At 40.8% G+C, this 15898-nt stretch overlaps 2 protein-coding genes across 2 annotated transcripts in view; one reads left to right on the top strand and one right to left on the bottom strand.

The window, feature by feature from the left end:
• Positions 1-4139, bottom strand: part of LOC114563405 (hepatitis A virus cellular receptor 1 homolog) — a 56797-nt gene extending 52658 nt beyond the window's left edge. Inside the window, exon 1 of the mRNA XM_028590265.1 lies at positions 3686-4139. Coding sequence (XP_028446066.1) covers positions 3686-3701 — 16 coding nt within the window. The 5' untranslated portion in view covers positions 3702-4139. The remainder of the gene's footprint in view (positions 1-3685) is intronic.
• Positions 4140-5376: 1237 nt separating this feature from the next.
• LOC114562944 (alpha-1A adrenergic receptor) lies at positions 5377-15763 on the top strand. Its single transcript, XM_028589657.1, has 2 exons — positions 5377-6773; positions 14555-15763. Exons 1-2 carry the CDS (start codon positions 5807-5809, stop codon positions 15118-15120), a joined length of 1533 nt encoding a protein of 510 aa, XP_028445458.1. The 5' UTR covers positions 5377-5806; the 3' UTR covers positions 15121-15763.
• Positions 15764-15898: the final 135 nt, after the last annotated feature.

Consider the following 15898-nt stretch of genomic DNA (forward strand, 5'->3'; position numbering starts at 1 on the left):
GTCCCGGTAACGTTACAGTAAACAGAAAACATCACTGGCTATCGCTGCCACAAAAAAAGTTTTAAATAGAGATGCACCAATTGACCGGCCGGTGACCGGAATTGGCCGATTTTCACGTGATCTGCCATGACCGGTGACCGGCAGGTCAGTCTGACATATGCAGATTTTATGCCGGTCAAATGGACTCGGGCGTTGCATGATTAACATCGCGCAACATCAGCGCACAGCAGATCAATCAGCTGTTTATGAAATGTTATAAAGTCGTAATTATACACAGCTCTGCAGAGCAGTCTGCTCTGCTGATCTCAGGCGAACGGTCAGCCGCTCTCTCTCCCCTCTGAGGCTGAACAACTGGAACATGAAAACCGCACTCACATGAAATAGGACAGCTACAGTTTATCGGAAAATAGCGTTGGGCACACTGACTTCGATGAATTTACAGTTTATCAGACCCCAGATGAGACAAAAAGCTAACGTTAGCGAACGCTGCAGTGACTGTCCCTCTGGCTCTGACGTCCGGCTGCATTTAAAAAAATTAAAATAAAAAAAAGGAGACGCTGTATTAACGTTCCTGTTTAAAACGCTTTCCAGGTTAGTGGGGATGCATACTGCTCAAAACCAAACATTAGTTTGTTGCTAAACTGTCTGGAAAATGAGCAGTGACGTTTATGTTTTCAGGTAACGTTACTGTTGACGTTCAAACAGACCTGTGTGTGTGTTATAAGAAATCTTTATACTGCAAGGTTATATATATATATATATATATTAAGTTGGATAGTGGATGTGAAAAAAAGGAAATGGTTCTTCCATAACATTGTACTTTAGATGTGTGTGAATTTCCCACACCAGGAGTAATTTATATAGTTCTATTTTATAGCGATCAATTATCTATTCAAAAAATTTTCTATGCTCTATGCAAAATGTAAAATGTTCTATTAAAGAAAAGATAGAAAATAAATATTTGTGTGTGCTGTAAAGTGGATAGAAAATATGAAATCGGCTAAAATCGGTATTGGCAGTTCAAACTCAATGAAAAATCAGAATCGGCCTAGAAAGTTGTAATCGGTGCATCTCTAGTTTTTAACACTATGAAGGTAAAAAAACAAGCACGAACACAAGCACTGAACTCCCCAGGAGTTTGTGTAACAAATGACTATGTCCTGCAACAACAAAGCAGTCGCTTCAACTCTCGCGTCATCTCTTTTCTCTCTCTCTCTCTCTCTGCTGCCCGCACGGTCGAAAATGTTGACAATTTTAGATGTATATGCGCCGATAGCAGTTCCACCAAAGAAACATTTCACCTCTAACCTTTCCGATGTTCCAAAAAAGTCTAAACTGGGAATAATTTGTGTAGCAAAACCTTTTTTTCTTCTTTCCTACCCCGTTAGTTTTATTGATCCACCAAATGTATTTTGTGACCCTTTGGAGGGGACCTAACCCCTAGGTTGGGAACTGCTGGACTTAACTGTATAAATTAGTTAGAAGCTCTGCCAGTTATTAGACACAGGGGCCAGAGTATTTTATTTGTGATACTTTAAGTAGGCCTACATTTCATATATGCATACATACAATTCTTCTGTACTTTTACTTAGGTATAAGAGAGAATCTAAGCTCTCACCTCTTAACTCTTCACAGCAGAAAAAAAACTTCAACCAAGAGCATTGAACCCAAACAGTTTCAGGCAGCAATGAAGAGAACTATTGTTTTATACTACAATGAGCCATGTCAAACTGGAAACCTCCTTCAGTTGCCACAGAAACCCTTAAAATATAAATGTTTTTAACAGAATAAATAAATCTTTGACATATCATAACAAACTATTCTAAACATGGAAATGTCTTTATCTGAAGTCTAGACAAAACATCTCCTTTCTTATTAATCTCATTTGATTCATGTTAAATGGATTGAAATGACAAATTACTGCAAAAAACTAGGAGCAATGTCTTTAAAAAGAAATCTAATTGCCCCGTGTCTTATGTAATTCAAGATTTATGTAATTTGCCCTGCCAAGAAGAAAAGTTGATCCTCTTCAACTTAAGGCAAATCCTCACCACTAAGGCACACTGAAAGACGGGGGGACGCTCCTGTTGCAGTCCAGCGAAAACTTTTCTCTCAACCGAAGCACTTGGCAGCACGCTAAGCAGCAGAAGTTTTTATGTTAAGGCTCAGTGTATTCAATCAAGTTAAATGAAATGCAGTGAAATGCACTTCATCCCAGCACTTAAATCCAGTCTTGGATATGAAATGATATAATTCCAGATGATTAATCTTCAAAAAAAGATGCTCATAATACCAGAGTACTCGGGTGTCTGTCGAAGGGTTGAAAGACTGCATGTAGGCCTACATCTAATGCATAATCCTCTCTGAAAGAATGCTGCCCAACACTGTAAAAATACAGGGATCTCTTAGAATGGAGTTATATTTGTTAAACTGTAGCCTATATACATTATGAACCACCAACACCAAGAAGAATAGGCCTACGAAAAGTTTACTGGCATCACTTCGTATTTTGGCAAAGCTTCTTTAATTACTGACAGGATTCCTGAAAGTGTCCATGCTTTTATTATATCATGAGCAGACTTTGTGATGATAATAGGAAATAAAAAGCATCTCCTCTGATGTCTTCTATATAGAAAAACTAATCCACCAGGGTTAGTAAGAGTAAATGTACTGCTGCTTTAAATACATTTTACTCAAGTAGGCTACAAATATTAAAAGGTGCTCTAAGCGATGTTGGGTGACGGTAATTCTTGTTGACGTTCAAAGTACTGTCAAACAAAACTGAGGCTAGCTCCCCCCCCTCCTCCTCCTCCTCATCCCATCCCCCACCCCAAAATCCTTCTTGTCGGTTATTGGCACTGTTTGTCATGTTTCGTGGTGCAGGTTGGCGTGGTTTGTTTTTGTTGCCATTTGTGGAGCCTGGGCTGTCTACAGAGACCACTTTTTTTTTTTTTTTTTTTTTTTACAGTGTGTTCAGGGGACAGGCAACTAGTAGTAGTGAGTTGTTTGCTGTATGTGACAAAAAATATTGTAGCCTAAAACACACATGACATCGCTTAGAGCACCTTTAACTGTATCTGTGGATGGCTCTCAGTGATTACCTTACCTATAGGCCATTAAGTCTATCATTATATTTGCTAATAATATGTTGGATTCATGTTAAGACATTTTAAATTTTCAACAAACAAAAAAAAACTTTAAAAACATTAAGAATTTGGTAGCCCCCCTGCAGTAGCCCAACTCTGAGGACCCCCTAGGGGTCCCGGACCCACGGTTGACCTAACAATACATTAATTGTCTATATACTAGGCCTACTTCCTCTGTAAAGCCGTACAATAATTTACAACGGACCAAACTTAAGACATTTAAACAAAAATTAAGTTGTGGACGTGGACACCACGGCGGGTGCAACAAGTAGGCCTATTATTAAAATCCACATATCTAGATTAAATAACCGGTCACACTCAATCAACAGCAGAATAAAACTTCACCAAAACAGACAACACAGATGTTTTTAACAATATAAATCCAACAGCAACTGCAGCCACGAGCACACATTAAAGCAAAAGGAGAGCTAGCTACAGTTTCCGCACAACGTGTACAATACACAGGTGCCTACCAAAGTGGTTCTTGCGTTATCCTCTGTGCAGCGAATACGTTTGGATTATTTTGTTTTTGTACGCACCTGTTTGAACGTTCATCTCCGAGTGCACCGCGAATTCCTCCACAATCTGCCTGCAGGTTAAACCTCGTTAATCCCCGGTGCGAAATAGAACCTGCTCAGCGTCTCTGGTCCCTGGCTGTCACAAGCAGCAGAAATAAGGCCTCAAGCGCACACGTTGTTAAAGTAGCATACGTTAGGTTAACAGTTCCTAAGCCAATGTAGAAGTCGGCGTTTAGCTAACGTTAGTATGTTTAGCTAACGTTACACCAATGAGAGCATATTTTTGCTACATGCGGCATGCACACACCCTACCGGTCGCAACATCTCGAGTGTGTTTGATTTGTGTCACCCACAAATGACCCGCGCTGGATGTGCCGTTGTTTTACTATGGGGAGAGCGCGTGGCGTTGTTCTATATCTATGGGCTCAGAGTTCAAATGATTTCAACTTTGACCTCGGTTGCCGTCAGGTTGCCGTTGACCTTTCAAAGCGCGACGTAGCCAGATGCGATGATGATGACGCTTTGCCGCTGTGTCTGCCTGATGTTCTGCGCCATACCTTAACCGTCAAATGGTTGAGACATCGGTAGAGAATAATTGCACTAAAACCAAAATCATCTATTGCCAATTGAGGAATGGACTGGGAAAAAATAGCTTCAGGCTATGTGAATTTGTAGGCATACTGACGGATGAGTCTTCTGAATTATGCAAGAGCTGGAAGCTGTCAATTTAGGCTTACAAATGAATTATTTAAGAAATAGAGAGCAAATACCAACGTTTTCATTGATAAAAAGAAATATATTCCACCCAACAAGATTGCCTTTATTAAGGTGTATGTTACTATTAAGACTGAAAATGGAATAGCCTAATGAGAATAAACACGCTAAACATGATGACATAAATTCAGATTCTAACAACATCCCAGACCTCCGTGATAATAATGGTTCAAAATAAACCTGAAGATATAAATATTCCTGGGAGAAAGACAATGAAGTCAATGCAGATTAAGACTATAAAGTGAAATCTGATGGACACCTTCACTGAGCTTTAAAGATTCTGTAAATTTGTTTTGTTTTTACATTGAATCATAAAAGTTGCAGTTCTGACAGGTTAGGGCCTATCCGAAGAAATGTCTGTCCTCGGCCAGTGTAATATCATGAGGGGGAAAGCTCTTAAACATGAGGAACCTAAGTTTTAGGAATGTGCTTGTCTGAACTCAGCCCATTAAATCAGTCACTCCTCACTAACTGAGCTCAGATTTAAAGTGAGATTATAGGAACTCCTGATTTTGACCAAAATAGGAAACTATTTCAGAGAAATAGACCTACCTGTTAGTCTATAGCAGAGGGATTTTGTTATCTACTTTTGCACTTAATCAATTAAGGCTTAACCTTTTTAGGTTGCCTGCCTGAGCATCCTAATTCATTTTCCAGGACCACATACACATAGATGGAAACTGAGTAGCTAAATCTTATTCCAATGGTTATTGCACATTGAGACATATGCCCATATGCTCAAACACTTGAGTCACGTTTTTATATTATAAATGATCTTTTTCCACTGCAATCAAAGCATTTCGTGCCCAGGAAATTCAAACTAAAAGCTGACAACAAAGTTAAGGTTTGGCACAATAAGTCTTGCTTATAATTGTCCGGTTAAGCACCCTCCCACAGTGAGAAAAAAACAAATCCAAGACACCAAAGAGGCACTTCTCCCAAAAACGCGCTATTCCATCCCGTACAGTTGCTTAAAATGATGCAAATATACAGTATGTTATGCGTTTTATGTGGAGTCGCGGGTTTTCATGTAATGCATGCGCGCTTCATAGGCTCGTGTTTAGGCAGCCTATGTTTGGTCAGTACACGGGGGAGCTGTGTGTGGTGCAGAGGAGGCAGGAGATCCCTCACTTCCACTGAGTCCTCAGGAGAGTGGAGGGAGGACTGCATGGGCACTGTTCGGCTGCACAGCGGACGGGTTTCTCTGATGAAAACATCTCAGCAGTGATCTGGAAACAACATTGCAAACACGCAGGTAAACCATGCAGACTTGGGACATTTAGACCGTTTTTATGTTTAGTAACGCTCTTTCGTGAGTTGCAGTTACAAGTGATCTGAAGCCTGCTATGGAGGACCTCTTGAGTCAAAATGAGTCTGAGCACTGACAATGTCACAAACTTGTGGAAAAATGGTTCCTCGGAGGAACTCGGCGGGACTCCGGGCGCGTCTTCCCCGGTCAGCTTCACCAACGGCTCTGGGAGGAACCACACGGAGGTGGACCTCAACCGAGCCATCCCGCTCGCCCTGGTGCTGGGGGCTTTCATCGTGTTCGCCATCGCGGGCAATATCCTCGTCATCCTCTCGGTGATGTGCAACAGGCACCTGCGGACACCGACACACTACTTCATCATCAACCTGGCCATCGCCGACCTGCTGCTGGGCACCACGGTACTGCCGGTGTCCGCCACTCTGGAGATCTTAGACTACTGGGTGTTCGGCAGGATATTCTGTGACATTTGGGCGGCGGTGGATGTGCTGTGCTGCACTGCGTCCATCATGAGCCTGTGCGTAATATCCATTGACCGCTACATTGGAGTGAGCTACCCGCTGCAGTACCCGGGCATCGTGACGGAGAAGCGGGCTCTGCTGGCCATGCTCGGGGTGTGGGTGCTGTCGGTGGTCATCTCTATCGGACCTTTGCTCGGGTGGAAGCAGCCGCCGTCGCCGGACGACACGGTGTGCCCCATCACAGAGGAGCCGTTTTACGCGCTCTTCTCCTCCCTCGGCTCCTTCTACATCCCTCTCATCGTGATTCTGGTCATGTACTGCAGGGTGTACATAGTCGCCAAACGAACCACAAAGAACCTGGAAGCCGGTGTGATGCGAGAGAGGATGAACTCGGGTGAGCTGACCCTCAGGATCCACAAGGGTTCTCAGGTGCAGGAGGAGCCCGGCAGTTCAAGCACCGGCAAGGGCCGCGCGCACCAAGCGAGAAGTTCCCTCACGGTAAAACTTCTGAAATTCTCCCGGGAGAAGAAAGCAGCAAAAACTTTGGGAGTTGTGGTCGGCATGTTTACGCTTTGTTGGCTGCCCTTCTTTCTCGCCTTACCCATAGGTAAGTTCAATAGGTATGATATAGGCCTACTGTCATAAATGAAACAAAAACACAACCCCCCAGTCATTTTCCTCACACACGATTTAAAAACTTCATCTAGGCTGTATTAAATTGGCTAACGAGACCTGCAGAAAAGATATTACAGTGATCTAAAAGTCTGCAGGAAGTTACACTGAGGCAGTTAAACGGTGCAGGTCTTGTAAATCATATCTATTGTTGGCATTGGGAACATCTCCTGGGTAGCATTTAGAGCTCAGAATTGTCACCAAACCTATGTGTGGGCTATCATATACTGTAGTGGTCATTTGATAGACTACTACAGGAGTAAATCATTTTTTTATCTGACTTCACAGCCTCTGTTTATGTAATTAAGTTAGATTGCATCATATTTTATGATACCTACTTTGGACGAACCTTAAAACATGTTCCAACTCTACAATGCCAAAGCCAACGCTGAAGTTGTGATCTCTAAATCAGTGCCCATAATATGGGATAAACATGTTTTTCAGAGACTGAGAAGGAATTTTTCACAAGCTTATCCAAACATTATTATTAGTGTTATCTTTGCATTATTCCCTGAGTCTCAGTTAATCTGAGGTGCAACAAATACACTCCTCAAGTGTGCAAAGTGGAGAGTAGATGGGCTCTCTCGGCTCTGGTCGGTTTATTAAGAGGCCTGTGGGGCCTGCCAGGGCTCCCTGATGCCACTGAGACTGGCAAGAATTCAACACCCCCCTGCTGTCATGGCTGTTTAAAAACATACAGAGGAAATTAAACAATATATTCTGTGGTGAATTGCTCATGCCGCGGGCTGTGTTGTGGTGAAGAGGGTTAAGAAAACATTACGTTTTTATTTAGTGATAGAATCTGGATAAAAGGGCTCACTGAATTACATCTAAACGACAAGCATGTCTGCTGTATTTTGTATGATTGTTTGCCTAATTGCCAAGGCATTGGTCTCTTATGCCCTGTAGGTTATGGTTGTTTATGTATGTGAGTGTGTGTTTGAGGATCCGGATGTGCCTGCATGTGTACACATTTACTGTGGTCATATGGGAATGTGTTTATGCCCCTAGCTTTAAGCTGCAGCTCATCACCTACTCACATTAGACACACACATCACTACCTGGGGCGGGATCACTATGCAGTGTCACATAGTGGAGATTATTTTTCGCCTCGAGGCGCTCTTAGTGAGATAACAAAAGCACGTAACAAATGTAATTTTGCAAAGTTCTGATTTTCAGTTCAAAGACCCTTCACAGAGCAGATTCAGGGGGGACGTGAGGTTCAAGAGGGGCCTGTTTATGTAACACTAATCAACCAACTGCCAAGAAACCCCAGAGGGTGCATTTCTCTGTACAATCTCTAGTGTAGCATACTGATATATTGTGACAGAGGCCAATGTAACCTTTTTTCATGCTAATTTTTAACTGGCCTCAGAGAAACAAAAGCACACAAACAAGTCCGCCAGTCTTCTACTGGGAATTCCACACAAAACATCTACTATATATATATATATATATATACATAAACTTAAATACTAAAAGTGTGATTGGGCAGCGGCTCTCCTCTTGTTGCTCCCTGAGTATTCATTAGCCTCCACCCACAGAGTGGGATTTCCTGTCTCACACTTGTTATTACCCTGCTCCTTCCTCTGCATACTGTCACTGATATGTAACCTATGTGGGGGGTTCTGGTTGCCGGTGTGTGCGCACCGGTGGCAACAGGACGTGTGTGTGTGTGTGTGTATATGTGTGTGATGGAGTGCTGAGATTTTTAAAGAATTTAAAAGGTGGAAAGGTAAAACTGAGGCTGAATGCTGCTTTCCAGCAAGAGCCACTGTGATCCATGATCCCTGAAGTCTCAACCTCAGAACATGTGCAGACTAAAGAAATATCTCCTTCACAACTGATCTGGCCTATCTGATCCAAATTATGTAAACAGTTGTTTTGTTTTTGCGCATAAATGGCAAGCATGCAGCTACCAGTCCCAGAGTTTGAGTCATTCCTTTTATTCAGGTTCTGAATTATGGCGTCTCCTTTTACGCCTTTGATTTGCAGCAAAGTAAGGTATACAGACTTCAGAATAATAAACATTACATCAACATTTTTAAGTTAGTGTCCAGGCAAGCATCCTTGGAAAAAAGCAGCCCAAAATTTCACACACACTCACTGAGTGCTGTTTTACTTAGCTTGTTTGTCAGTAAGGATGACATATCTAAACTTAAAAGTTATTTCAGAACACATTCTTGTGTCACATTATGAAAAAATGACACCGTAACATTTTAATTGCACAGCAATAATCAGAGACTAGTGCAGACATTGACCAAAAAAGGCTTTTTTAGGGGCCAAATGTAATAAAGGCAGCCAAAATTTCACAAAAAATGCTTATTGACCTTCGATATGTTATCTTTAATAACAACAATGTATTTTCATTGACACTCTTTTTCACCTTTCAAGCTGCACACCTGTCCCACCAGCCGGTCTCTATTACAACCGTATGTTGAGCAGCTGAACATTGTTCAGACACTCTTCTAGTCCAGATAGCAAAGTTTCCTTTCATAAAATGTATTTCATGCTGACTGACAGGGAAATGGTTATGGGAATTATGCATATTATACATAGATTCATTATAGATAAATATATAAAATATAACTCTGATTTATATAAGTGACAAACAAAAACAAAAACAATAAATTTATTCATTATTAAGAAATAAATTAGACACATTTCTTCAAAGAAACACCAGAATAACCATGCAAGAATTGGTTAATTATTTGGTCAATAAAATGTCAGGAAATATTGGGAAATGCAAGGTGATGTTTTCATATTTCTTTTCTCTTTGACCAAAAGTCTAAAAGAAAAACAACATATTTAATTTACTATGATGGAAGATGAGGAAAAGCAGCAAATCCTCCCATTTTAGATGCATAGACCAGTAATTGTTTGGCAATTTTGCTTGAAAAATGTGGATTAGTTGATTATCAAAACTATTGCTAATTCATTTCCTGTCCACTGAATAATCAATTAATTGACAAATCGTTTCACTCCTACATATATGTAAACAAAGACAGCAACTCTAAACCAAGATAAAAACATAAACCGATATTGTTATGAGCATTCGAGCATTGGCAACTGTTGCAAGCGGTGTGCCCATGTGTGAGAGAAACCAACACTTCAAGGTGTTAACCAATTGTTTCCATGTAGAAGTGTTTTTTGGAAGAGATACTGTGCATGTGTGCATCTCCCACGAGTGTGTGTGTGTGTGTGTGTGTGTGTGTGTGTGTTTGTCAAAGGGCCTTGGTGAGAAAATGAAGCTGACAAATTAATCTTGACTTGACAATAAGACTTCTTTGTTCATCTTTCTTTGACAATTGAAATTAAGCTAAGAGAATCACAAATTTAGATCTGTACTATGTTTGTGAGTGTGTTTATTTTTAAATGAGCTGGCCGGCCTCTGTGCTCGGGGGTAATTGAAATGTTTTTTCAAGGGGAAAAATAATGAGAGTGCTAAGAGTCAAAGCGATGGAGAAGAAAGGAGGTCGCCACAGGGCAGCGGGGGTGAAAGCGAGGGCCCCTGGGATGTCAACTCCATTTCCCAAAAATAGCTTCATGCTATGGTTTCATTGAAAGCAATCTGCGAGGGCAATAACTTCTGTCCTTTTAGATCAAGACATATTAATCATATTTATGGGTGTGTTATGAAACAAGATGTGTGTGTGTGTGTGTGTGTGTGTGTGTGTGTGTGTGTGTGTGTGTGTGTGTGTGTGTGTACTACATGGCACCGAATAGGCATCATATCTTCCAATTAGCAAGAATAACAGGATGCCTTGTTTTGTTAAGATGTTCCTGTGTTTCATAGTGAGAGGTGTGTGAGTATGCCTGTCCTCAGGAAGGAGGTGCAAACATTTATCATAACAGAAGGGCCAAGACCACCAACAATAACCCTCCCACTGGTATCACTATACCATTGTTTCGCATCCTCTGCCGTTTATACTATAGCCTTTCAACATAAACACTCTTCAAGGGATGAAAATTGGACCAAAATCACACATAACTTAAACACACAAACATGGCTACAGGAAGGTCTGTTGTCAACCAGATTTATTTCTGTGTTTCCTACACTTTTATTCAGCGCTTGTGTAGAAAGGAGGCACAGGAACATGCTGGCAGTGTCCCATTTTTTGGTGTCTGTTGGGGCCTTTGGATGTTTAGAGGGCCCTTCCTGGGAGGCAGGCAGAGCCACACAGCTGTGTTTGCATGTGCACATGACACTGTTGTAGCCCATCTGAGAGGCTTATATACAGTGTTGGGAGTAACGAGTTACAAAAGTAACGCAGTTACAGTAATGTATTCCTTTTTGCTGTAACGCAGTAATATAACGCATTACTAATTAAATTTCGGTAATATTATACCCGTTACAATCTCAGTAACGCGAGTTACAACGCATTTTAACACAACATTTAAGAATTTCCCAACACCGCGAAACATTAGATCACAGGAAAAAAAAAGCCCTGAGTATTATTTCATAACATCGTGTCCCAACAACAGGTGACGGTACGTCAGCGCGGACAGCAGTGTGTCCGAGCCGCTGTTTAGGCTTGCTACACGTAAATATCATTGCAGTTTATCAGCCGTGGAGAGTAACTATGCCTGTAGTAGAAGGGCTTCAAATGTCGACCAAAAACACTTGTCTTTTACTGTGACCATTTACTGTTCAATACGTTGCAGTTTTACAAACAATAAAGTGATCAACTTAACTTGACGGACATGTTTGCATCTAGGGTCTCACGTTCATCTCAACACAAGCTAGAAAGAGTACACAACAGACAACTTCCGTGTAGGCTACTTCAAAATAAAAGCACTTCCTGTGACAATTCGCAGTAAAACTAAATTACTGTTAAATAAGGTTGTGGAGCTTTTCACATATCAGCTGTAAATCAAGTACTGTAAATAATGTAAATGGTGAGTTTTAATCACACTATTGACCATTTCCTTTAGACTGTTTTAAACTAAACAACATGAATTTCTTATTCAAGTGCTTTAAACAAACATTTTACAACAATGCTGTACCTCAATACAACTCTAAGGTAGCCTACTTTTAATTGAGTATTTTCATTTTCTCCTACTTGCCTATTGTATGTTTTACTTGTCTAGTTTTATAGCTTTAGTTACTTTGCATATCCATATTAATTATACAAAATATTATGAATAGTCTATGATGTATCAAAGTGGATAAAGAGGAGACTTTATTGATCCGGTTGTGAAATTCACAAGCTAGCTGCCAAGTCAAACTTCTGCTGTTATTTTGGTGAAAGTAACTCAAAAGTAATGCAAAAGTAGTGTAACGCATTACAATTCAGAGACAGTAATATTGTAAAATAAGTAATTACTCTCAAATGACAGTAACTAGTAATCTATAATGTATTACATTTTGGAAGTAACTTGCCCAACACTGCTTATACATGAAATGCAGATTCTCAGAGCATATACAGTATTGTATCTCATGCATCTCACCTATTGACTAAGCCAAGAGAGCCACATAAATCGGTCTCCCAGCTAATGCATCAGTTCTGCCATTGATTATGCCTTACCCTCACCCTAACATACATGTGTATCAGTCTTTTCAAAGAAAAGAAATAAATAGATGGGTAACTTATGCATTCCTCATGGTATGAAATAAAGCTGAAAAATTTATTCAATTAATCGATTCAACCGAAAATAAATCAACTATTTTGATAACTGATTAGTCATGAGATTCTATTTGCAAGTAAGAAATGCCCAAACATTCTCTGGTACCGACTTCTCAAGTGTGAGGATTTGCTGCTGATATATTTTGTTTTTACGACTGTTTGTTGCTGTCATTTAGGAGCCATTAAATGAAAGCTGCAAGTGCTATTTACTCATGTTGTTGCACAATCACTTTTAACAAATTGACTGGAGCATTTTGTGTGTGTGTGCATGTGTGTGTGTGTGTGTGTGTGTGTGTGTGTGTGTGTGTGTGTGTGTGTGTGTGTGTGTGTGTGTGTGTGTGTGTGTGTGTGTGTGTGTGTGTGTGTTTTCTGAATAGTTGCAGTTCTGCTGCACAGGTTTTGTGACATCAAACCAAAAACAATGTTGTATGTTTTTGATTATTTCCAACTGGACACAACTCCCTTCAGACTGATTTTCACAACCAATAATATATTTAACCGTTTGGTTTTAGATTGTATGACACACATTGAACCGCTTGAAATATGTTAAAGCTGTTAATGGGATATTCATGAAGAAGCAAGCTGAGGTGTCTATCTGTCTGCCTGTAATATCTTACCAGAGGTAATTTCACACATGAGAGCCTGAGATTATACTGCATCTTTTCAGGAATGTGATATCAATTTAAGAATGTGGGTGTGTGTAAAGAAACACTTTGACTCACATCTGCCCACTCACACACAAAGTCTTTCTGTCACAATAATCTTGCACTTGCTGTGTTTTTATCTTCAGGCTTCCCCCTCTCTCCTCATTAACTTGTGAGATATTCTTCAACTGTTGAAGCTTGGCTGCAGGAGGAGTAAAGGCACCACAAGGGTAGATTAAAGCAGTTTAACATAAGCCAGACTCAACTCATTAGCATACATGACAAGCCTGCTTCAGAATATTTTACAATCTGGTCGTTTCCATCATTAGGATTGCCTCTGAATATGGAAAAAAAAAGTCAGACAACAAACCTCCCCAAATGCACACTTATGCGCACACAACTTCAGCTGTACTGTCGTGGTGGTAAGATATCAATTCACTCTCAGAGAAAAGGTGCATTTCCATTTAACTGTCTACCCTTTGCTCAAAACGAAGCATGTCTCAGTGTATTCATCTAAAAATGAATTCAGGGTCATCACCCTCTCTCTGTATTCCTTTGAAAGTTCCTCGATGAACTGTGACAGGGAGGCATTGGTTGCATTGGTTTTTGAAAAGGGAGCACTTTTTTGCTTCTGATTGAATGCCTTCTATATACAAGGTCTTTCTTTAATGATAAATAACATGTGAAATTGGCTTTCCTCTGCGCTCCACATCCTGTCTGCATGCAGTCTGACTGTAAAGAACTTATTTTTTAATAAATGCTGCCACCTACTGGACAAAATATCAATGTATGATGAGCAGGGATGCTCTGATCTGATACTGGCGTAATTAAACAGATCGGGTATCGGCCTTGATGTAACCAATCCACATTGAATACATTTTCTTCATCAGTGTCATTTTAAAATCCAGTGTTTCCAATAGCCAGCCAATCTGTTATATTCATTGTGTCACAACAGGCCGGCAGCTTAGTTTTTAGTTCCACAGCAATTCTTGGCCTTTTGTTACCTTACATGGAAATGATTCCAATGACTTTCACGCAGTAAGAGGTACAAACCTCTTCTAAAATAAGAGCACTGGTATTGCATCATCACTCAGGTATCCACATCAGGAGAGAAAAAGTTGGATAAGTACAGCCCTAATCATGACTTATTGATAGAATTAAAGATGTATGACTTACTTGTGAGAGTTTGAACATGTGTTTGTAATGACAGGGCTACCAACAGGTCAGTGTTTGATCAATGTCAAGTTTGACATTTTAGAAAAGAGCACAGAGAAAACAGTTAAGACAGAAATATTTAACGTTTATGTCAGATCACATCGTAGTAATGAGCTGTTAAAGAAAAAAGGTTCCCAGGACATTTAAGGGGTTATTTAAGGTTCCTGTACAATGCCATTGGCCATGATTGACAGTATCCCCATGTTCTCCCTCTATTCTACTTCTTCTAGGATCTTTTAATGTGAACCTGCGCCCACCAGATCTTCTCTTCAAAGTGATCTTCTGGCTGGGCTACTTTAACAGCTGCCTGAACCCCATCATCTACCCCTGCTACAACCGCGAGTTCAAGCTGGCATTCATCCGCATCCTACGATGCCAGTGTCACCAGCGTAAACGTCCCGGATGGAGGGCCTACAATTACTGCTCCTCCAACTTCAGCTCCTCCGGACACTCGCGCAAAGGCTCAGCAGATCACAACTCTAGCTTCTTGAATGGCAGCCAGCGTACTCTGCCCTCCTCAGCCAGCCCTAGCCCCAGCTACCTGAGCAAAGGTCTTCCACCTTGCCCTGAAGGGGAAACATTATACATCTGGGGGGGCACCACCCCAACTCCCTCCACACCCAACCTGCTGCCTGGCAGACCTGCAGACTGCCAGCAGGGAGCTCTGAGAGGGGAGGGAAGAGGAGGGAAATCAGCTGAGGGGACTACTGGTGGTATTTTCTCTTTCTCCTTTGGGAAGAATAGAGACAAGGGAGTGGTCAACAAAAACAGTATGATGCCCGATGACAGGGTGTGACTGCTGAGTCTTACTAAGATGTGACTCGTTAGTTCCTGAAAGGATTAAAGTCACAAACATGATTTCAAAGGTTTGCTGCATTCACTGTACATGGTCCCATGATCATTCATCAGTTAGTGGATTGTCGTTGTCATTAGTGGTCAGTGTAAGGTGAAGGTAATGGAGTATTGACTATGCTGCTGTATCAGAGGTATTTTTCCTATGTTACTGTATATGTGGTTGACTGGTTTCTTTCATTGAACAGTAAGGGGTTCAAGACAGTTAATCAAATTCACTGTTCGCCACTCTCTTTGGGACTGTAAAGACACCAGTGCATGCATTTTAATTAAACAAAAAAGACATTTGAAGGAAAAAGGACATATTGTCAGAAACCCAACAGCTTTCCCTGTGCCCTGTAAAAACTCTGACAAAGAATCTGGCTCATGTAAAAAGTGTGTGATAAGACAAATGATCACCTTTCTGTTGCAGTCACTTGATATCTTCATGGTATGTTGTGAAATTAAGTATAACCTGGTTTATCTGCTGTGCACACAATCATCAGATATCATCTTGTTTGTATGTTCGATGTTCAAAAGTTCAGAATATCAATATTAGAAATGTGATCGATAAATTAATAAACTAGAACTTTGATCAAATGCTGCTCGGAGGCAAAGTCTCTCTCTGTAACTCTGCTTTCTGGATTTGAGAAAGATGTGCACAATTATCATAGATATTAATATCAATCTGATGATAAAAGACCATCGATGGATTTGGTTTAAGCGGGGATGTGTCCTGAGTG

The sequence above is a fragment of the Perca flavescens genome, chromosome 10 (assembly GCF_004354835.1).
Source record: "Perca flavescens isolate YP-PL-M2 chromosome 10, PFLA_1.0, whole genome shotgun sequence".
NCBI classification, from domain to species: domain Eukaryota; kingdom Metazoa; phylum Chordata; class Actinopteri; order Perciformes; family Percidae; genus Perca; species Perca flavescens.